This window comes from Mustela erminea, chromosome 9, assembly GCF_009829155.1.
Source record: "Mustela erminea isolate mMusErm1 chromosome 9, mMusErm1.Pri, whole genome shotgun sequence".
Taxonomy (NCBI): domain Eukaryota; kingdom Metazoa; phylum Chordata; class Mammalia; order Carnivora; family Mustelidae; genus Mustela; species Mustela erminea.
This window is the reverse complement of record NC_045622.1, coordinates 55434523-55457158: the sequence shown is the minus strand read 5'-3', so window position 1 is coordinate 55457158 and position 22636 is coordinate 55434523. Positions and strand designations below refer to the sequence as shown.

Genomic DNA, 22636 nt, shown 5'->3' with positions numbered 1-22636 from the left:
AGGCAGGCTTTGGGGATACTCACCCACGGTTCTGCAAGCCCTCTAATCTTCTGAGCCTCCATGTCACTGATGAAGTCATGGTAGAGAACAACGTAGGGCTCCAAGTGGATGACCTCCTTCCGGATGGGCTGGAGCAGCAGGTAGGGGCTTGAATTTGTCTCGTAGGAGCAGTAAAGGCTAGGGATCTGGTAGTGAATAGGCTGGAAGGAAAAACTAGAGTCAGTATAAGAGATGAAGGGTTTAGGAGAAGAAGCCAATGTAGGGAACTATGGCATAAAAAAACTGGTATGTGGGAGATTGAGAATGTGGTCCCTCTGATGCTGTCCAAATGAGCTTTACATTTCTAATCCATCAGCCTTTTCCCCTCACATCATTCCAATGCTACCTTCTCTTTCTCTGGGTAAGCTATTCCCCCTTTCTCTTTCGCTGAGGAATCCTACCTGGGATCCCAGGGTCTGACATAACCCCTCGTAGGTGTCTCTGGTCTGCAGGTGGGGAACATTGGGCCTCTGGATGACAGCCTCAGCTACCACCTGGTTGGGGCTCTCTGCCAAAAGTTTTTCATATTTCAACACATTCCTGGCCATCCTCTTATTATCTGGGCCTGGAAGAAATCAAAGCAGGGAATAATACAGATTAACAAACAATGGTCTCAGAGAGTGCTGCCAAGGTTTCCTATAGCTTCCCAGTCACATACAACCAGCCACTGGCCACCCTGAAAAGCTCCCGTGTCCATGCACAGGAGGATATAAGGCCCTCAATCCCAGAAGATTACCTGTATTAAGAAAGATTGAGTTAGGTCCAGTAGATCTGAGGGTGCAAAGGACTTTGGGAAAGAAAGTGGTACTTAACACTGTTAGATCAAGGGATCATAAGGATGGCAGCTCTAGGATAGTGTGATGGTAAGTTTTATGTATTAGGAAGAAGCTTAACTCATTCCTTCCTTCCTTTATTCATTTACCCATTCAATAAATTTTCAGTAAAAATCTACAAGGTACTGGGTACTGTGTTAGAGGCTAACCTCCCAGAGTTTGGAGCCTAATGGAGAAAAGCTACATTAAATAACTACTCACAATGAAACCCGTAACTGCCATGAAAGAGAAGTCCAGAGAGCTAGAGCCTAAAGCAGAGAGACCCAACCTATTCTTCCCTAGAGCAGTGAAAGCTAATCCATTTCCCAGTCTATGAGATCCTTCAAAATTCCCAACTGGCCTACATATAGAGCAGTGCAGTGTGAGACTGAGGGGTTCTAGGCTTTGGTTCTAGCCTGGGTTCCCCCTGGGGTCTTGTATCTTATCTGTGCCCACGTGTTGGTGCCCACTGTGGCTATAAGAGGTCCATGGGCTGGCAGCTACCCATGGCCTGCTAGCCTCTGTGCCTGAGTTTTAGTGCCTCTCAGAAGGATGTACTGGATTGTTCTAATGATCCCAAAGCATTGTTCTCTGAGGAGTTCAGTGTGCCTCTAACCACCACCACCACACCCCTGGCAAAAGTTACCAACCTTTTTGTAACAAGAGGCAAAATGAAGTTAAGGAGAATAGAAGTAATGACCCCCAAACCCCAGTGAAAATACTACAAGGCCAGAAATGGAACTGGTAATTTTAATTTGCTTTGTCCTATTCCACCTATAACTGCACATGGTTTGGGTTCTCTGGGACAGGCAGAAATTTTAATAGCCAAACATAAAGAAATAAAGAAGGGCTGGGTTGGGGCGCCTGGGTGGCTCAGTGGCTTAGAGCCTTTGCCTTCGGCTCAGGTCATGATCCCAGGGTCCTGGGATTGAGCCCTGCGTCTGGCTCTCTGCTCAGCGGTGAGCTGCTTCCTCCTCTGTCTCTGCCTGTCTCGCTGCCCACCTGCGATCTCTATCAAATAAATAAATAAAATCTTAAAAAAAAAAAAAAGAAAGAAAGAAAGAAGGGCTGGGTTATCATTTTGCCTGTAGTAATTGCCCACATGTCTCCAGACCATATGGCTACTTCCACATCCTACTGTTTGCCCAGTTTCCAGAATGGAATAATGTTACTAAATGGATTCATTAAAAAGCAATAAATACATACAACTGTGAAGTCCTATGTGAAACACTTTATAAATATTAAAATATCACAGTGATTATTTACTTACTTTAGTATCTCACTATCTTATTAAAGGAAAGCCTGGGAAACCAGCTTCCACCAAAATTTTACCTAAAAAATACCCAAGCAGAGAACTAGGCTGGGAATTCTTGCTCCTGTTCCACTCTGGTGATGTGATGTGTGAGAAGGGTCGAAGCTGAACCCTGCACTAACAGAGCAGGGTGCTTGATGGCCAAGCGAGCTCTGGTTTAAAGGGAAGAACAGATATCTCTGTGGAAACAGCCAAAAAACAGCCAAAATAATCCTGCGGAATCACTCCCCTTGCACACACAGCTCTCACTGACTTTGTGTGCGTCCAGTCCTGGCCTTGTTCCCCACTGGAGCAGCACTAACGTACACCCGGCTGCAAGTGGAAGAGGAAAGGGACAGACTGTTACCTCCTTAGCATTTTCCCACAGACCAAAAAATTTCCCCCTGATATATTGATCAGTAGCTAAGTAAGATTCAATCCAAAATTAGAAATGTGGCTTGGATTATAATATTAGAGAAATAAAAACACATAGCTGTCTTTTCCTTGCAGGGATTAAGGGCCAGGAGCAGAAGGGATTTCCCAGTGACTCAGAGCCGTGGCTCATTGATCGTCTATCATTACGTACTGTAGAGAAGAAACTCTCGGGAAAGGCTGAGGGCACAGGAAACATTGCCAGCCTATAAAACAAAAAGAAAGGAAAGGAGGCATTAGCCACACTGAGGATATCTTCTTTGACCAAATCATTAAATGGATTTAAAAAACTGTAAAATACTCTTACCACCAGTAGACAATAAGACTCATTGAAATGAGCAGCAGACTAGGAATGTAGAGGTTCTCGGTTCTAATTCAGGATTTTCACCCCTAATGCAACTCAGGTCTCCTCAGTGTCGTCATTTTACAAATGACTCATTCCCACCCTTACCAGGGAAGGTAGAAACATAAATGAAAATAAACTTTCTTAAAGTGCCTCAAATCTTAAAGCATGCAAAACCACATAACTGGAAGGTGGTGTTATTTTGGTATATTTCATTATTAATTTAACATGAAACTATAAAAACCCTAGTAAAAATATAATTTGTTTTCCAGGCTCAGTCCTTCCTGTAGTCTACAAAGGTAGCAGGAGGGAGCCAAAGGAAGAACTAAACCTGAAACATTCCCACTGCATAGTAATGACCTCTCCTTGCCACTGCCATTTGACCTTGAGCTACACATGTTCAGAAGTACACAGGGGCTTTCCAGACAAACTGGGGAAAAGAACCCAGTGTAGGTGGGCTGCCATCCTGCCCTGGGCGCCAAGGAATGATGACGAACTGATAGAATCATATATCCTTCTGGTCATTTCATTGTTGCATGCTAAAAATTCATGTTTCAGGGTGCCTGCGTGGCTTAGTTGGTCAGATGTCTGCCTTGGCTCGGGTCATGATCCCAGGATTCTGGGATCAAGCCCTGCATCAGGCTCCCTGCTCAGCGGGGAGCCTGCTTCTCCCTCTCCCTCTGCTGCTCCCCCTGCTTGTGCTTGTTCTCTCAAATAAACAAAGCCTTTAAAAACATTCATGTTTAGTGATAAAAGCAACAATAAGCACACTATGAAACATAAGAGACAGGAAAAAGAAATGCTCTGTTGAAACCCAGGGGCTCCAAGCACTTTAGAAGAGGTATAGCGTTTACACATTCACATTTGTTATACATTTTCATATCCTGGTTGTTTTATTCTACATTGTCATCAGGGGGACTTTTTATATCATTTATATCATCTTCGGAGATGGCATTTTTTTTTTAAGATTTATTTATTTATTTATTTGACAGACAGAGATCACAGGTAGGCAGAAAGGCAGGCAGAGAGAGAGGAGGAAGCAGGCTCCCTGCTGAGCAGAGAGCCCGATGCGGGGCTCGATCCCAGGACCCTGGGACCATGACCTGAGCCGAAGGCAGAGGCTTTAACCCACTGAGCCACCCAGGAGCCCCGGAGATGGCATATTTTAACTGTGGAAAGAAACACACAACTTAGGGACACCTGGGTGACACGTTTGGTTAAGTGTCCGACTCTTGGTTTAGGCTCAGGCCGTGATCTTATGGTCATGAGATTGAACCCTTCGAGCGGTTGCACACTGAGTATGGAGTCTGCTTGAGATTCTCTCCATCTCTCTCTGACCCTCCCACTTATGCTCTCTTCCTCTCTCTCTTAAATATATACATGATTCTTAAAAACAACAATAGGTAGCGTGGGTGGTTCAGTCATTGGGCATCTACCTTTGGCTCAGCTTATGATCCCAGGGTCCTGGATCAAGCCCTGCATAGGGCTCCCTGCTCAGTGGGAAGCCTGCTTCTCCCTTCCCCACTCTCCCTGCTTGTGTTCCCTCTCTCGCTGTATCTCTCTCTATCAAATAAATTTTTAAAATCTAAAAAAAAACCACAACATAAATTTACCATCTTAACCATCTCTAAGTGTACAGTTTGGTTATGTTAACTACATTCACATTGTTGTGCAGTCAATCCCCAGAATTTCTCCATCTTGCAAATCTGAAACCCTGGACCCAACAAACAACTCTCAATTGTCCCCTTCCTTTAGTCCCCGGTAACCACCATTCTACTTTCTGTCTCTATAAATTTGATTCCTCTAGATACTTCATATAAGTGCAATCATACAGTATTTGTCTTTTTGTGACTGGCTTATTTCATTTAGCATAATATCCTCAAAGTTCATCTATGTTGTAGCATGTGTCAGAATTTCCGTTTTTTGGTTTTTTTTAAAGATTTTATTTATTTATTTATTTGAGAGAGAGAGAGCATGCACAGAGGGAGAGGGGGAAGGAGAAACAGACTCCATGCTGAATACAGAGCCTGACACAGGGGTCAATCCCAGAACCGCAAGACTATGACCTGTGCCAAAGGCAGATGCTTAACTGACTGAGCCATCCAGGCACCCCTAAGAATTTCCTTCTTTCCTAAGGCTGAATACTATTTTCTTGTATATAAAGACCACATTTTTAATAGCTGCATTTCATTCTACTTAAAAGCTATATCACAGATGTCCTAGACATATAGATTGTTTGCAGTTATTTAATACCATTAGTTACTCTGTTCAATAGTTAACAGAGGGATACTTAAGTACTGTATTGGTAACATCAGATTATTAACTCAAGGTTATAGCTTTTCAAATTCTTTTGAGATGAAGAGAACTAAAATACAACTTTATATATTTTTAAAACTCAAGGGCTCTTTCATGAGATAAAATTAGATTTTATCAAGAACAAAGCTACATTTGGGGCACCTGGGTGACTCAGTTAAGCGTTTGCCTTTGGCTCAGGTCATGATCCTAGGGTCCTGGGATCAAGCTCCACATCGGGCTCCCTGCTCAGTGGGGAGTTTGCTTCTCCTTTACCCTCTGCTCCTCTACCTGCTTGTGCTCTCTCTCCCTCTCTCAAATGAATGAAGAAAGTCTTTAAAAAAAAAATGAAAAAAGTTATTTTTGAATGGAATGTGTACACTATATAATGTCACATGAACAAGGTGAATGTACGCTTATAGTGTATAATAGCTTACATTTGTTGAGTGCCCATGTCATGAACAGTGTTAAAGGCTTTACATGTATTAGCTCATTTATTCCTCATGACAACCCCTTTGAGGTGAGCATTGAAGGGGAGCAAAATAAGCCAAAATATGTCTCTTTGGCAAAAGGATTATTTTGAGCTAATTATTTTGATAAATGGCAGACATTTATCTCACAGGAGAAGCTGTGAAAACCAGAGAAGCTACCCTTTTGTGAGAGAAATTTGTATTTATAAAGGAGTCCTCCATTTGTGTCTCCCTCTGTGTACCTGGAAAAGAAGGATGACTCTGAATCACAAGAGAATCTTTTTTTTTAAGGTATATTTATTTATTTGAGAGAGAGAGAGAGCATGGGTTGGGGGCAGAGGGAAATGGAGAGAAGGCTCAAGCAGACTCCACACCCAGCATGGAGGCTGACACAGAGCTTGATCTCAGACCCTGAGATTACCACATGAGGTGAAACCAAGAGTCAGCCACCTAACCAACTACATCACTCAGGCCCCTTGAATCACAAAAGAATCTTATCAATGGAGAAAGCTCACTTAAATCTGCATAACAACCTTACCCTTGTTGGCATTTCCTGGTAACTCCCCAAAATTGGCCTCCCCCCATACCTTTCTTTCTACTGTATTTAGCTGGAAATGGTATTTAAGGTGGAGGCTGAGGCCACTTCAAGGAGTTTCTCATTCTTCCACCCCACCTCCTGTGTATTTTTCCTCTTATTAATCTGTTTTTTATTGCAAAGATGTCTCAGCCAAGCACTCAGAAGATTAAAGAATTACTTCCTGCTCCTCCCACTTTCTAACAGCATCAATATTATCCACCTTTTAAAGATTTGAACCCAGGTCAGTCTGACTTCGGAGCCTGTGGTTTAATTACTAAGCAACTATCTCTCGTTAAAAATTACTGAAATAGGGGCGCCTGGGTGGCTCAGTGTGTTAAGCCACTGCCTTCGGCCCAGGTCATGATCCCGGGGTCCTGGAATCGAGTCCCACATCGGGATCTCTGCTCACCGTGGAGCCTGCTTCCCCCTCTCTCTCTGCCTGCCTCTCTGCCTACTTGTGATCTCTCTCTGTCAAATAAATAAATAAATTCTTCTAAAAAAATTACTGAAATAATTTTTTACTAAAATATATCATGAAAAGCTATTATATAAGTGATGGGGGAGCAGGAAGCTGGCTGAGGACAAAGCAAAAGCTGGCACCTTCCACCCCCCTCTCCACCCGCTCCCCTCTGTAATATGTATAGCATTCCTCAGGCACCCTTGACTGCCATAAAACGATAAATAGTTAACTTGCAGAAATCACAATCCTGCAGAAAAGGAATCTCCCTTGCTCTACAGATGTCCTAGAGATCTACAAACAGGGAGGTTACCTTATCAATAGTAAAAATTTCCAGAGGCAAATAACTCTCAGTTCCTAAAGCCCTAATGTCTCCCTCCCCATCATAAACTGGAGGAGGCTGAGGTAGAAGGGAATGTAAATGATAGCAGGATCATAACACCCCACCAAGAATCTCCCTTCCCCTCACCTTCCCCCAACCACAAGGTATATAACCTGCCATCCCTCACAACCCCGGGGCAGCAGCTCCTCCTGCCCACAGGTCCTGTCCCCGTGCTTTAATAAACCACCATTTTGCACCAAAGATGGCTCAAGAATTCTTTCTTGGTCATCGGCTCCGGACCTCAGCCCACCGAACCTCACCTAGGTTCTAGAACTTCATCATAAGCATTATATGTTATATGATATTATATATTACATATAATATTTTCATAGTACAAATAATTATATATCACATATTTTATATGATAATGAAAGATCCACAGAGGGACGACTATCCCAAATTTATAAGGGCTAAAAAGGGGACCATAACTGTCTATGAGACAATGCCTGATGTGTTCTATTACTGTCGTGTAAAAAAATGTGCTGTAAGAGCACAAAGGAGTCTGAGAAGTCTGAGGAGAATTGAGGAAGTCTTCACAAGTAGGTGACATTTGAGCTATGCCTTGTGAGATGAATAAAAATTACCAGACAAAGCGCAATTGTGGAAAGGGAGAGTCTACCAGTGAGCGGAGGAGAAACCTGAGTCTTCAGAGGGTAAAAAAGCCAAAACCAGTCCTCAGGCGCTGCATTTGAAGCCCTGTTTCTCAGGGTAAGCTGCTTGAGTTCATCTTCTCCTAGTCTCTGTGTCAATTCCGTTTTCTTCCTCTATTAAAACCCAATTTCTTCTTGCCTTAGTTGTACTACAGTGATTCTATTAGAGCTTTAATACAGAGCAATTGAGCAGGCGCATTAGGAAGAGCACCCTGGAAAGTCTTACAACAAAGACCCACTTACCAGGAATTTCCATGAGAGGCACAGGCCCATTTGCTACTCTGAGAATAAATCTGTTTTGGTGGCAACATGTGGGTTTGGACCACCCAAGTCCTCCTCCCTTTTCTCAGGAAAAGGGGGAAAGAGAAAGGAACGTAGAGAGCAGAAATGGTTTATTAGCTTTGGAAACTCTAAGGAATTGGCTCTGTAAACAATATTTCCAGCTTATTCTTGAAGACTATACAATTCTGGTGGGAAACAGATTAGCTATATAAAAGGACAGCAGATCTCCCTATTCAGGGAAATGAGCTTCCACGAGAGGAACTACAACAGCTCATAGATCAAGTGCCAAGGAAAAGCAATCCCTGGAGGAGGCGCTAGCGTCACTACAAACCAGTGACACCAGCTCGATAGCCAGACACTAGTCATAGTACAGTTGGACTCAGCTGCAGATAGGAGAGGATAATGTTAGGAGGAAGTCCTTCCTCTGCCCATGGTCCTTCTAGCTGGACATAAAATTAAATTGACATGAGACAGATTAACAGGAGAAAATCAAATGTAGTAGGCACGGGAATCCACACAGACACAAAATTCTAAAGACAGTGAGGCAACATGAAGCTTCTATGAGTTAAGAAGGGTAGAGTCAGAGGACACAAGGGGGAGAAAGTTCATCAGCAAGAAGGTGAAGGGAGATGTTTGGAGAAACACAGTTGCCCTATTGTGCAGAGTTCTTAGGTCAAGGGGAGTCTCTGCCTGTTACAGATTCTCCTTTCCAACATAATCTTGGCAGTTGCAAGGAGGCAGAGTGCTTTTCCTGCATCTGCTGGGTTTTGATTACTTTTAACTCAAAATAATCTTTATGCCAAAGTGGCCCATATTGGGACAGCCTGCCCTGGGCCCCTACCATAACAACCAAACTTCTTCCTTGGATATGGAAATATCATGACAGAACACCTGTGAGAAGACAGAAGCTGCTGACAGCGTAAAAGAGTGCTCTACATCAACTATGAACCCGTTAGACATTTGTCAATGCCCCTGCTGCACTACAGGTGGGAGCCTGCCTCCTACACAGAAGACGATGGTTTTAAAGCAGTCAAGGTACTAGAAAGAGCACCAGACTAAGAGTAAAACAGACTTGGGCCCTAATCCCAGCTCTATGAACTTCCTGACAAGTTAGGAATTTTTTTGAGATTTAGTTTACTCACATGTGAAATATGGAAATAATAAAACAACTGCCCTGCTTGACTCACATTTGGTCCTGTTGGGAAGATGAAATAAATTGAGACATGAAAATGTGTAGGAAATTGTCAAGCAGATATAAAGCACTATATTTATTGTGATAAAAGTAGTGAGCCTCCTTACTCCCCTACCTGGAAATAGGCAAAGGCCAAGTGATCCAAGGCATCCTCTAGACTTGCCTCATCCTCTGTCTTCCATTCTCCATAAGATCCTCGGAAGAGACTGACAGCCTCCTCCAGCCACGGAATGGCATGGTAGTAATCCCCCATGTCATATGCCACCTGTAGGTAACATAAGTACCATCATTAAGCCTGAATCCACAGGTAGAGGAAAGGAAATGACAAAGAGTAAGAGGGCCTATAGAAAACAAGCAGGCAAGTTTTCATCTCAAATTCATTTAAATTCAATTTATCAACCATCCATTATATCCAATGCATTGTTCTAGAGGTAGCAAAGACACAAGGATTCTTGCATTTAAGAAAATTATAATATGGGGAGAAGAGAGATATGAACTCAGTTAACTGTAATACTGGGCAAAATGCACGAATACTCAAAGGAAACACGCATAATATGTCATGGAGGCAGAGAAGGGAGAGACTTGGGAATCTCAGAAGGCTTCATGGCAGAAGTGGCATCTGAGGTAGACTTCCCCTGAAGAAAGAAAAGAATTTCAATGAGCAGAGATTGAAAGGAAAAACATTTTAAAGTGAGGGAATGGCAGAAACAGAGCCAAAAGCAACTTGTGTTCAAGTTAGACACTGTGTTATAGCCTAAGGTGAGGAGAAGCAAGAAATGAACTTCAAGGTAGCATGGGCTAAGTTAATTAGAGTTGTGAGTGTTGGGCTTTTAAAAAGATACTGCCAATAGCAATGCGAGAAATGGACTGAATTCACTCATTTATTTATTCAATATTTACCGAGTATTTGCAATGTATCTGGTGATCCCTGACCTTAAAGAGCTTATAGTCATATGAAGGGCAAAAGAGTAAATCAATAATTGCAACACAATGTATTAGACCCACATGGGAATGCTCAAACAGCCCAGTGACTTTTTTCTATATTAAATGTTGGAAGGCGGGAATGTGGCAAGGTGTACTAGAGTTTGCTCCTGTCTTTTAACAGCTTACAGTTAACTAGAATGCCAGCACTGCAGGTGGAATTTCCTGGAAGTAGATGTTGGAGACAGCATGGAATTATAAAATTACAGAGTTGGAAGCACTCTTACAAAAAATTCTAATTCTACTCTAACTTCCGATTGGCAAAAAGACAGGGCAGAACCTAGAGGTACTGAAACTCTGCAGTCTAAAACAGTAAATCAGCTTTTCTTCCAGGTCTGCCATTCATCTGCCATGTTATTTCTCTGATCCTTACTTTTCCTGTTTATGTAAAAAGGTTGAGTTGAAGAATAACAGCCAAAATGACTGAACTTTTTCTGCAAAGTTAACAATTTGTTTAAGTTTTCCCAAGTCCCAAAAATATGGTAGATTGAGATAACTGGAATGCTTCCAAGCAAAAAGACTTGGAACTTTTGAATAAAATATAACAAATATTTTATGATATATTTTCAAGAAACAATGGAATATACCCAGGTACCAGAAACAAAAAAGGAGCTAAAAACCTCAGCAATGAGCTTAAGAGCAGATGCTGAAGCTGCTTAGGATGGGGGCAGTGTTAGTAATCCCGGTACTTAGCAAAATTTGGTTATACTGCCCACATGAGCCCCTCCTTACACCTCCCAAAACCTAGGCACTAGAAAAAAGACACACTCATAAAACTGAAATCCATGAAAAACTATACCTTAAAGGAAAGGTAGACCAGAAAAAATCTATCCATTGTTGCAAACAGTCAAGAAAACTGGTTTGTTTCTGTCTGGATGTTGTTCAGAGGAAGCAAAATGTCTCCTTAAAATATTCACAGTCTTGAGCCTATGTTTCATGTGAGTTTAGGGTTTGAATCTGCATTATTCATATAGCTCAGGAAACTCCAGGCCAAGAAATCAATATCAAAATGGATCTATGGTCAGTGCAAATCAAAACCACAATGAGATATCACCTCTTGCCTGTTAGAGTAGCTATTATCAAAAGGACAAGAAATTGTGCTGGCAAGGACATAGAGCAATAGTGCTATGCACTGTTGGCAGGAAAGTAAATTGGTGCAGCCAATGTGGAAAATAATACGGAGGTTCCTCAAAAAATCAAAAACAGAAGTTTGATCTACCAATTCCACTTCTGGTATTTATCTAAATAAAATGGAAACACTAACCCGAAAAGATATGCACCCCCATGTTCACTGCCAGTATTATTTACAACAGTCAAGATATGGAAACAACTTAAGTGTCCATTGATAGATGAATGGATAAAGAAATGTCACACACACACACCCGATGGAATATTATTCAGCCATTAAAAAGGAAAGTTGCCGCTTCCAACAACATGGATGGACCTTGAGGGCATTACGCTAAGTGAAATAAGTTAGAGAAAGACAAATACCATACAATCTCACTTATACGTGGAATCTAAAATAACACAATAACAAAAACCTGAGCCTATAGATACAGAGAACAGACTGGTTGCCAGAGGTGGGAAGTAGGGGGAGAGTGAAATGGGTGAAGGGGGTCAAAAGGCACAAACTTTGTATTATAAAATAAATAAATCACTCAGATATAATGTACTCCAAAAAAAAAAAAAAAAGGAATCTTAGGCCAGTGATACCACCAGAGTACTGGAAAAAGAAAACCCAGAACCCTTTGGAGTGATATTCCCATAACTCCAGTCACAGAGATTCTTCTAGATGGGGAAAAAAAGTCCTACTAAAAATAAGCTCACAAACATAATAAACCATATCAGGAAATAATCAGTCATGAGCAAGAGTCAATAGACATGACTGTGGCAAAGTACAATTAGACAACTAAGAATTTCAGAAACTAGAAAGGCTGGTCTGCTTTGAAATAATCCATGGATGAGGAGATTAGAGATGTGTAGATGAAATAAATTTGACCACACGTTAATAATTATTGAAGCTTTTTCTTTGACCCGGCAAGACCACTCCCAGAGAAATAAAAACAATTGTTCACAGAAAACAAGAATGTTAATAGCAGCTTTATTCACAGTAGCCCAGGCTGGAAAAAGGCAAGCATCCATTCCTAGTAGACTGGATAAACAGCATGTAGTATACTCATACAACGGAATACTACTCAGCACTAAAAAAGAATGAACTATTAATAAATGCAACAGGTGGATAAATTTCACAGATCCAGTGTGCTGAAAGAAGCTGGACTCAGGATAGTACACATATATTGTATGGCTTAGGACAGTTCCTGGGCACCCAGGCAAGGGTTGAGTGGAAGGGAGGGGTCAGGAGTGGTGAGGAGAAAGAGCAGGGGGGCTTTATTGAGCTATATGTAAATTCATTTTTTAATATTAACCTTAATGCCTTCTGTTTTACATAAATTCCTTTTTAAAAATTTGAAATGAACATTGCAAAATTTTAACATATTTCACCTCAATTATAGATATAATTGCTTGTTATATTATTTTATATAGTTTTCTTATATTTGAAATGTTTTATCTTTTAAAATAAGTGAATCAAGACAAAAATAAAGATGGCCAGTGAGGGTTTCAGGAAGGCACTTACTGCATTTTCAACATATGGTTTTAGTTTCAGAAAGGCTTCACAAATGAAGTGTATATTGGTACCATACACAGAACTATTTTACCTGGCTGAAATTTAAATTAGCCATGAACATGATGATTGAGCTGATTCCATTCAGAATCCTAGAGAAGGGAAAATGGTACATAGAGAGGCTTAGGGCAACCCACTCTGCACTAATTTGGAAGACTGATCTCTAAAACTTAAAATCAGGGCACATGAGGCCCAGTCTCAGATATGCTAATGAATACTGCAGGGGCTGGGAAAATTTACTTTCCTGCAATACACATCTTCAAAATTAAAAAGGACTTACTCCATTACTTCTTGTGGCAAAGGCTAACAAAGAATATATTGTAAAATAACCTCAAGTGTGCTTATAAGTTATGATCAAAGATCAGTTAAATTTCTCATATGGAAGGTTCCTGAAGTCTATTTCCTCAAGTAATCTTCAGTGAATGGCCTCAGCTTTTTGACACTACCTTAATCCAATACTTCTAAATGCTCAGGAAATGTTGCAAGGGATTCCAGAAAGTCTCAGGAGGCTGAGTTTTCGTGACCTTACCTCACATCTCTATCTCTTCTCCCCTTCCCCAACCTTGAACCCTGCTTCTCCTTTCCACCCAGCCTTTCATCTGCTGGCAGGGCACTACTGTTAGGGTGACCCCAGGACCATTTTTCCCAGTCCCAATTTATATCTGTCGTCCGGCCATAACTAGTAACACTCCCTTTACTCTCCAGAATATCCTGCGTATGTGATCACCTTAGTTATTATGGAAAGAACATTGGACTCAGGGTTAAAAGACTCAGGTTCAGGGCGCCTGGGTGGCTCAGTGGGTTAAGCCGCTGCCTTCGGCTCAGGTCATGATCTCAGGGTCCTGGGATCGAGGCCCGCATCGGGCTCTCTGCTCAGCAGGGAGCCTGCTTCCTCCTCTCTCTCTCTCTCTCTGCCTGCCTCTCTGCCTACTTGTGATTTCTCTCTGTCAAATAAATAAATAAAATCTTTAAAAAAAAAAAAAAAAGACTCAGGTTCAGAATTTATTTCTGCTACTTAAAATTGTGTAACCTTGGGCAGATTATTTACCGTATCTGACCTTCGGCTTCTTCATCTGAAAATGGAGAATTATACCAAATTTCCAAGTTTGCTGGAAGGACTTAAAGCATGTAAAAGCAATCAGGATATAGTTCCTTTATCCACAAAAAAAAAAAAAAAAAACAAGGGCTGAGCGCTTCGCTCTCTCTCTCTGGATACCTTTACCTTGCCAACTTGGAAGCAGTCATCTGCCGTGAGGGAGAAGAGCCTCCTGGGGCTGTACAGGTCAGTGACGGCGGAGCCAGCGACTCTTTGGAAGACGCCTCGGGCCAGGCCCTTCACGTTGAGCATGTACACATCCTGCAGCCGCATCAAGGCCCTTGCTGCTCCCTCCACGTCCTCAAAGGCTGGGAGGTCCTGCTCCACCTTCTCATAACCATCTTTCAGAGCTGTCAAGGCGGTAAAAACACCAATCCACCATTCAAAAAACAGGCAGTGAGCATTTAATACAGGCAAGGCATAACCATCTCTTCAAATCTTTCGTGAGCAAATAACATGTTTTATGTGTTTTTATTTCCCATGGCTAGCAGAGTCCTGGTGCAGAGTGGAGGCTTAATACAATCTTCTGAATGAGGAACATAAGCTCTAGAGTAAAAACTAAAGCACACGCATGTTGTTCCATCCTGTCTCCAGGAATCTTGCACTTTGTGGGGATAACTGTTCTTCCTCCTAATCTCCCCAAAGTCAACAAATTTCTTCAAGTACAAAGTAGAATAAATTAGGAAACTGACCTTGCTTCAGATCACATTATAGTTTAATCAAGTAGAAATTATTAGACAAATATGTAAATGGAATGATATAACCTGTACTTCTTCATAGGGTTATGGTGAAGCTCAAATGAGATAATGGACATGAAAGCATCTTTTTTTTTTTTGAAGATTTTAATTTTAAGTAAGCTCTACATCTAACATGGGGCTGGAACTCACAACCCCAAGATCAAGAGTCTCAAGCTCCACCATCTGAGCCAGCCAGGCCCCCCAAAAGTGCTTTCTAATGTACAATCACATAGGCATATTAACAAGAGGACCTTAATTCTCTGTTAATAGCAAAAGCTATGAAGATGGAGTAATACCTACCCACTTCATTACCCTTCATCACATTGCACCAGAATCTCTCTCCTTTCCAGAATCAGGAGACAGAATCTTCTCTTACCCTCCAGCCCTCCTCCTCATTACCTCGGATGTTCTCACTGGCCTCCAGACTATGTACCACATTCCTCCAGTCAGACTGTAGGCGTTTGATGAGAGTAAATGCAAGCAGAGGGTTAGACACAGGGGTTGCCGAATCCTCGTGCAAAGAAAGCACCTTGTCATAGAATCTGGAAGAGAGGAGTAGAACGATCTCGCTTACTGATACAGCCACCGCCCCCAGCAAAGGCTGGCATGGTGTATGTGCATTTGGTGTAGTTAAAAATGAAACATGAATCCCTGGCGACTCACATAATCCTCTAGCCAATAAGCTCAAAGAACATGAAAACTACCAAGACAAGAGAAGGAGGGCCATCCATTTGTTCATTCAATGAGTCAGTCTCTGCTCATCAGTTACTGTACATCAGGGACCACACTAGATGCTAAAGATTCAAAGGCAAGACAGGGTGGAGCTCTCAAGCAGTTCACAAGCCAGAAAATCTTTCCACTCATCACTCTCTTATCAATATTTAGAATCTGGTAGAAGCTCAAAAATGTTGTGAAATTAATTGCAATAATTGATTGCAATAATTGATACCGGCTAGGAGAGAAGAGAGCTTATAAAGAGCCATGTAACGCTCCAGCTACTTGGAGGCAAGGCCCCTAACCCAGGCGGAAGTTAGAAGGTGTAAGGGAAGACTTCCTGGAGGAAATGGCACTTGATCTGAGTCCTAAAGGATTAAACAATTGAAAGCTGCTACTTACTGAGCCTTTACCACGTACTAGGCATTCTGCTAAGTGCTTTATATATATTTTGTCTCATTTAATTCCCCCACCCTCAGATTAGATTTTATCAAACGAACAATGAAGAGAGAAAAAATTGAAACCAAGGCCACACTGTTAGTGACAAAACCAGATCTGAACCCAAATCTTCCTGACTCTGAAGCTTGCTCTCAGCTGATTTTGCCATACTGTTTCCATGGAGCTAAAACAAAAAAGGAAGAATTTTTTTTTTTTTAACTTGAGTATAGTTGACTCACAGTGTTACATTAATTTCAGGCGTACATCACAGTGATTCAAAAAATACAGAACGTTTCACGAATTTGCATGTCATCCTTGTTCAGGACCCATGCTCATCTTTTCTGTATCACAGGAAGAATATTTTTTGATCCAATGGGACTAACATATACAAAAGCACAGCGGCTTGACAAGTATGTGGTCATTAATAAGTCGGTCTAAACTGGTTACTTGCTAGATGGCAGACTCCATGCTAGATGCTAGGGATGAAAAGACAAGACATGACGAAGGGAGGAGAGGCAGTCAGAGACAATTCAACATGCATGAAGGGACAGAGAGAAATGGTAGGGGGAGTTCTGAGCTGTTCAGTAGTGCTGGAACCCTAGGTGTGTTGGGAGGATGATGGTAGGTCAGACTGGACAAGAGAAGAGCACCCCACAGGCCCTGCTGAGGAATTTGGGTTTTACCTTGAGTGCAATTAGAAGCTGCCAAAAGGTTTTAGGTGAGAGTTGGATACACTAGGAAATGTCTACATATACGAATCTGTGAGAGGGTGGGGTTCAGAAGTGGGGAAGAGTGGAGGCAGAAAGAACGGTCTAGAGGTCAATTCAAAACTGGAAGCAAGAGTATGGAGGGTCTGAACCATAATAATGACAGTGGGGGCAGAAGTCGGGATAGATTCAAGGAAGATATTCAGGAAGAAGTCCACATAAAAAACTAGTAGCTGTAATGGGGGAGGTGGATGTGGGGTGGTCCAGCAGGCGTCCAGCCTCTCTGGCTTGCCAAATGTGTAGAAAAGGACCAGAAGTGACCATCTTTCTAGTTAATTTCTCTCCTTTTCAGATGTCCTAAAACAGTGTTCACATCAGCAAAAGATGCTGTTTCCTTTCCTGGCATACTACAATTATTCCATTTCTAACACACTATTGGGATTAACATGATTACAATTTATTGATGATAATAAGGCAGACCTAAGAGTTGTTGGCATGCCCTCTAAAATTTTTTCCCTTGATTTAAAATTATTAATTCCAGGAGTAATATAATAACAACAATGGAAGTAAAAAGAAAAAAGTGTGTGCAAAGTGAAGAGGACATGGGTTTAAAGGCACATGTGCTCAAGAGTGGTGAGAAAATAGGCATTCTTTGGCCAGAGTGGAAGACTTGAGTGAGGAGGTAGGGATGAAAGTTAAGAACAGAGAGAGTGGCAGGGCTGGGGGATTCATTGCCTTGAAACTGAGTCTGACCTAAGGGTTTCTCAAGGGTGGAGCCTGAAATAGAAGATGACTTGCCTCCAGGTGCCTCCAGGGAGCCAAGAGTTGAATTCAAGCATAAACTAAGGGAGAAGAATCTGGGCCTTGGTGCCCCAGAGAGGAAATGAGAACCCTGTCAAGTCCCAGGATGTCTCTGATCTCTGAAACAAGGCACTTTGAGAATGGGTACTCTACAGTTTTAAAAACTAAACCAGCCTCCTGGGGTGGGATTTTTATTTTATTTTATTTTTTTTACTGCCCATTATTTCCTGCTCCTGCTCCTGCTCCCGCTCCATATGGAACTACTTAGTGCAAGATATTTCATTGCTAGACGAAAACACTTACAAGCAGAGACTTGGGCTTGAATCCAGCCTGAAGAGTAAGTATCCAAGGACAACTGAGGCTGAGTGGGCAGTAATTTTAAAGACAGTTGGACTGGAAGGAGACCTGGCCTCCAACTGTCCCTCAGTTTGCTCCTCTGTAATATGACAGAACTGGTCTAATCTAGAAGGTCTCTCTGGATCCTTTCAGCATGACCATTCTATTGTTTCTTTCCATCATCTTTTCCATAACTGAATAAATAGATTCTTCATTTGGTGCTTGAGGATGTTTAACAGGCATCAGAGGAAAGACACGAGGCAGAGACGTGAAAATTTCCCCCAAGTCCTCCAGCATTCAAAAGCCCTAGTGCCTTGTTCTCTTCGCATGGTACTTTGTGTTATGGGGTCAGTTTATTTAGGGCAGGGGTTTGATCTCTACGGCAGCACATAATTCAGTTCGGCATTCAGATACATCATTTTTCTGTAACACAAAGAAAAAAGCTATCAACAGATATCTGAGACTGGTTTGGAATCCAAACATTGGCCCTATTCCCAGCCTCTGAGCAAATAGCTGGTTTTCAGAGACCGAATCACTGGATGCTGAATTCAAACCTTAAGTTTTCCTAAATGGCTTTTTGCTTTAGCAAATGTTGCTGAGAGTAGAAAATCAGATCCTTGCTTCAAGAATCTGCACATAAAATTTGCAACCCAATCCTGCATTAAACATAGCCTCGATAGGTTTACCCAGCCGCAATACGTAGGCTATTTTAATTCAATATGTTTCTCCTTGAGAATTCAGCAATGGCTGTGTCTCAGTTCTTCTGAGACATTCCAAATGCTTAATTCATAACACAAAAATTACTGCTGCTGGTAATACTTTTTCAATCTTGGTAGCTTTTTAAAACTGAAATAGTAAAATAAAAAAAAGCTACATATATATGTATATTTAACTAGTAAAATTTTTATTCATTAACTTGGGGTAAGGAGTAGTTTCAACATTGAAAAATATTTTATTTCTTTTTTTTTAAAAAAGCTTTTGTTTATTTATATGAGAGAGAGAGCAAGAGAGTACATGGGGGGCATGGTGCAGAGGTAAAGGGAGAACTTGCTGAACAGGAAGCCAGCCTCTGCTAGATCTAGGATCCCAGAATCATGACCTAGGCTGAAGGCAAACGCTTAACTACCTGAGCCACTCAGGCACCCCCAAAATATTTTATTTCTAAATTCAGAAATTTATTTTATTTTTTTTAAAGATTTTTATTTATTTATTTGACAGAGAGAGAGATTACAAGTAGGCAGAGAGGCAGGCAGAGAGAGAGAGGAGGAAGCAGGCTCCCTGCTGAGCAGAGAGCCTGATGCGGGACTCGATCCCAGGACCCTGAGATCATGACCTGAGCCGAAGGCAGCGGCTTAACCCACTGAGCCACCCAGGCGCCCTAAATTCAGAAATTTAAAGAAGACTATCTACTGAGGTCCTTAGAAATAACATCTCAAGTCACATTAGATCACCAGATTGGGATTATAAGAAAAATAAGTAGAACTGCCAAAATTTTTGTTTTAGAAAGCAAATATCTCACTAGGTTTTAGAGCACTGACTAAGGAACAGTCTCTAAGATATCAAACTCAACTTTCTGAAATTAAATGTTCATAGCTCATAGGAGAAGAGAATCTAGAATTTTTCTGAATCTTTCTTATTATCTAGGCTCTCACAATCTTAGTTACTGCTTAGAGACAAAGGTGGAGTCTAGTTTCACCAGGCAGTCTCAAAATAAACAAAAAAATCACACAGAGCTAACATTTGTTGAGCACCTACTACATTTCAAGCAATATGATAAATGCCTTTACATGGTACTAATCCTTCTACCAAGTCTGTGGGGTAGGTGCTATCATTATCATCATTTTGCAGATTAGGAAAATAATGCTTAAAGAGGTAAAGGACCTTGCCCAAGGTCAGAGCCAAGGATTCAAGCAAAGATCTATTACATTCCTGCATCCAGACTCTTAACCACTATGTACTCCAGCTATTCATAAAATCTCAGCAGTTATGGGGTTTGGTCTGGGTCCTGGCACAGCAGATAAAGCAAGCAGTAAGGACCTACCTGATGGCATAATAGCAAGAAACAATCAAAAGAACTATGTCCTAGTCCTGGATTTTGCTACCTACTAATGTATAATCTCAGGTAAGGCTACTAAACTTTAGTTTTCTTATATTTTAAATGATTTCTCATTTGTTTATGAGAGCCATACAAACCTATTTCAAAGCATGTGTGTAAGGAGCAAATGAAATTAGGGTTCAGTGAAAAAGCTGTGATGATGACAATGGTGATGAGACAGTAAAAGAGACCAGCATCAGTGTCCCCCATGCCCTCCATCAGTCACCCTGATCCACAGTGCCATCTCTCTGTTATGAACCTGGGAGACCTGGCATCAGGATCTTGCCCCCCCATCTCTACCTGAGTCACCCAACTAAAGAGATTAGTGGTATGAGAATGAGCACATGGAAGCAGGGAACTTGGTGGAATCTGAAATCAAAGAGAAGAGTCTTTTATTTCCACCAATAAACCTAGACTCCGGGGCGCCTGGGTGGCTCAGTGGGTTAAGCCGCTGCTTTCGGCTCAGGTCATGATCTCAGGGTCCTGGGCTCGAGTCCCGCATCGGGCTCTCTGCTCAGCAGGGAGCCTGCTTCCTCCTCTCTCTCTCTCTCTGCCTCTCTGCCTACTTGTGATCTCTCTCTGTCAAATAAATAAATAAAATCTTTAAAAAAAAAAAAAACAAAAACCTAGACTCCGATGCATGTGGACTAAGAACAGAATTAAAACATTTTGCTTTATAGAGTAGGCCCATAAAACACCGGGCAACTATGCAACCCTGAAGAGTGACAAGAATTACTGAACTTATCCTTTACTATTGTAACACACACACACATTTTGTGTGTGTGCATGTGTGTATATTCAATTCACACTATTTGAAACTGATAGTAAATTTAAACACACATATAACTGCTTATATGCAAGCTACATACTTAAGAGCACATACCAAATCACATTATCATTCAGTCGCCATTGAGTAACAAGATCTTTCACACACGCTTCCACACATAGCCTGATTCTCTCCAACAGGGCTCTCTCCCACTGCCACAGTGTCCCACATGCCTTCTTCCCATGCACCCCAGAATTAGTATTACTATCGCATACACTCGCTCAGCTATATCAGCGGTGCATTGTGAGACAGCTCTCTGTTGGCCTCAGCTCAGCAGAGGGCCAGATGATGTAAGACATATTTCAATTTATTCAGATAGCTATGTGGTTACAGCACTGCTGGAGGTTTCTTCATGTCCTAAGCAGAGAAGACACAACATACTCAAACACAATGTATCACACAATACAGTCATTCATTTTTCAGTTTGATAGTCAATACATGATTACAGTGCCCCACCATGCCAAGTCTACAGTCTTTTATGCCACAGTGTGTAGCACCTGAGTTTGCTGCTTGTATGGCAAACAGTATTAGCTGAGCATCGGCTTGTGTGTGCTGCACTCAGTATCCTCTAGTATCAAGTATGGTTTTCCCTACTGTTTTCTTGGTCTCAATATATACATGTCAAATCTCAATTATCTCATATTTAGAATTTAAATCTTTTTTTGAAGATTTTATTTGACACAGAGAGAGAGAGATCGCAAGTAGACAGAGAGGCAGGTAGAGAGAGAGGGGGAAGCAGGCTCCCTGCTGAGCAGAGAGCCCAATGCAGGGCTCGATCATAGACCCTGAGATCATGAGCTGAGCTGAAGGCAGAGGCTTAACCCACTGAGCCACCCAGGCGCCCCTTTATTTAGAATTTAGAGAACTCTTATTAAATATGGGAAGAGAAGGAGAGTTGAAAACAAAGGAAACAGTGGACATCTCTGAATAATAATCATGATGCCACCGACTCCAAGCTCCCTGAGGGCAGAGCTGGGTCTTGTTCACCATTTTATCCCCACTGCCTGGAAAAGTATGTGGCTCAGAATAGGCAAACACCCCCACTGAATGAGTTAATGAATACGAAAACTTATTCATATACTGAGCTGTACAAGCAGCATCCAGAATGCTGCAGACATATCCATACCATCCTGCCCGTCCAGTCCCAAAGGCACGTAAATCTCACACAGGGTCACACAATGTCACTTCCTACTAAACACCCCTTCTCTCTCACACACGTGGCTACAGTGACACTGTATTTTCTCCCTCTCACTCTTGCAGTCGCGCTGTGTCTCTGTGGCACAGAGCCTGGGGACCCACCCGCATGCACTATGAGGTCCTCCTACTAGGCCTGAGTCACTCCCACCACAATTTGCCACAGCGCATCAACTTGGCTGTGTGAAGATGGCCCTGGGTGCCACTGGGTGTGTGCGACGGAGTTCGAGGCTCCACACTGTGTGATACAGCGTCCCCAAGGTCACGCTCGGTCTCTTTCTCCTTTATCTCATGCCACGGTGTGTCGGGGGTCCCACACAGGGGGACACTGAGTCCAACGGCCACAGTGGGCCACGCGGTGTCTCAGCCTTACGGTCTAGTGAGGGTCTTAACCCTACTCTCAAACAGTCTGAGGTCCCACGCTGAGCTACAATAAGACTGAGTCACCCGCCACCCTACCGCACGGTGCCTCGGTCTCGCCCTCTGACTCAGTCTCCACGACTCACGCGCCTCCGGGACCACCGCGCGCGCTTTTTCTCACCTGGTCAGGTCGCGCAGCCGCGCCTCCTCCCCGCGCAGGTAGCGCCGCAGCAGCCCCAGCAGCCGGCGCTCCGGTGCCAGGGCGCGAGCCACGCTGGTCAGTGCCGAGAACGTGTCCCCCCGCGCCGCGGCCCCTGACGGGTCCCCTGCCCGGAGCGCCAGCACCGCCAGCAAAGCCACCAGCCCCGCCGCGGGGCCCATCGCCGGCTCTCGCGCGTGTCCCCTCGGACCTTCGGTCCAAGCTCCGGCGCGCGCCGCTCCCGCCCACC

The 22636-nt window shown here is 42.6% G+C and overlaps 1 protein-coding gene and 1 non-coding gene across 6 annotated transcripts in view; both read right to left on the bottom strand.

The window, feature by feature from the left end:
* Nucleotides 1–22636, bottom strand: part of P4HA3 (prolyl 4-hydroxylase subunit alpha 3) — a 39207-nt gene extending 16571 nt beyond the window's left edge. For 3 of the 5 annotated variants that reach the window (XM_032358253.1, XM_032358248.1, XM_032358251.1), the window contains exons 1-7: nucleotides 22369–22636; nucleotides 15116–15258; nucleotides 14106–14329; nucleotides 9335–9484; nucleotides 2729–2780; nucleotides 441–604; nucleotides 24–200 (exon numbers count right to left, since the gene is read on the bottom strand). In XM_032358253.1, the coding sequence (XP_032214144.1) occupies nucleotides 24–200; nucleotides 441–604; nucleotides 2729–2780; nucleotides 9335–9484; nucleotides 14106–14329; nucleotides 15116–15258; nucleotides 22369–22568 (1110 nt within the window). In that variant the 5' untranslated portion in view covers nucleotides 22569–22636. Of the gene's footprint in view, nucleotides 1–23; nucleotides 201–440; nucleotides 605–2728; nucleotides 2781–9334; nucleotides 9485–14105; nucleotides 14330–15016; nucleotides 15259–22368 lie in introns of those variants that run through there. The other 2 variants (XM_032358249.1, XM_032358252.1) reach the window with 2 other exon arrangements.
* LOC116600442 lies at nucleotides 16147–16250 on the bottom strand. Its single transcript, XR_004289647.1, has one exon. It is a non-coding gene; the product is annotated as a U6 spliceosomal RNA (small nuclear RNA).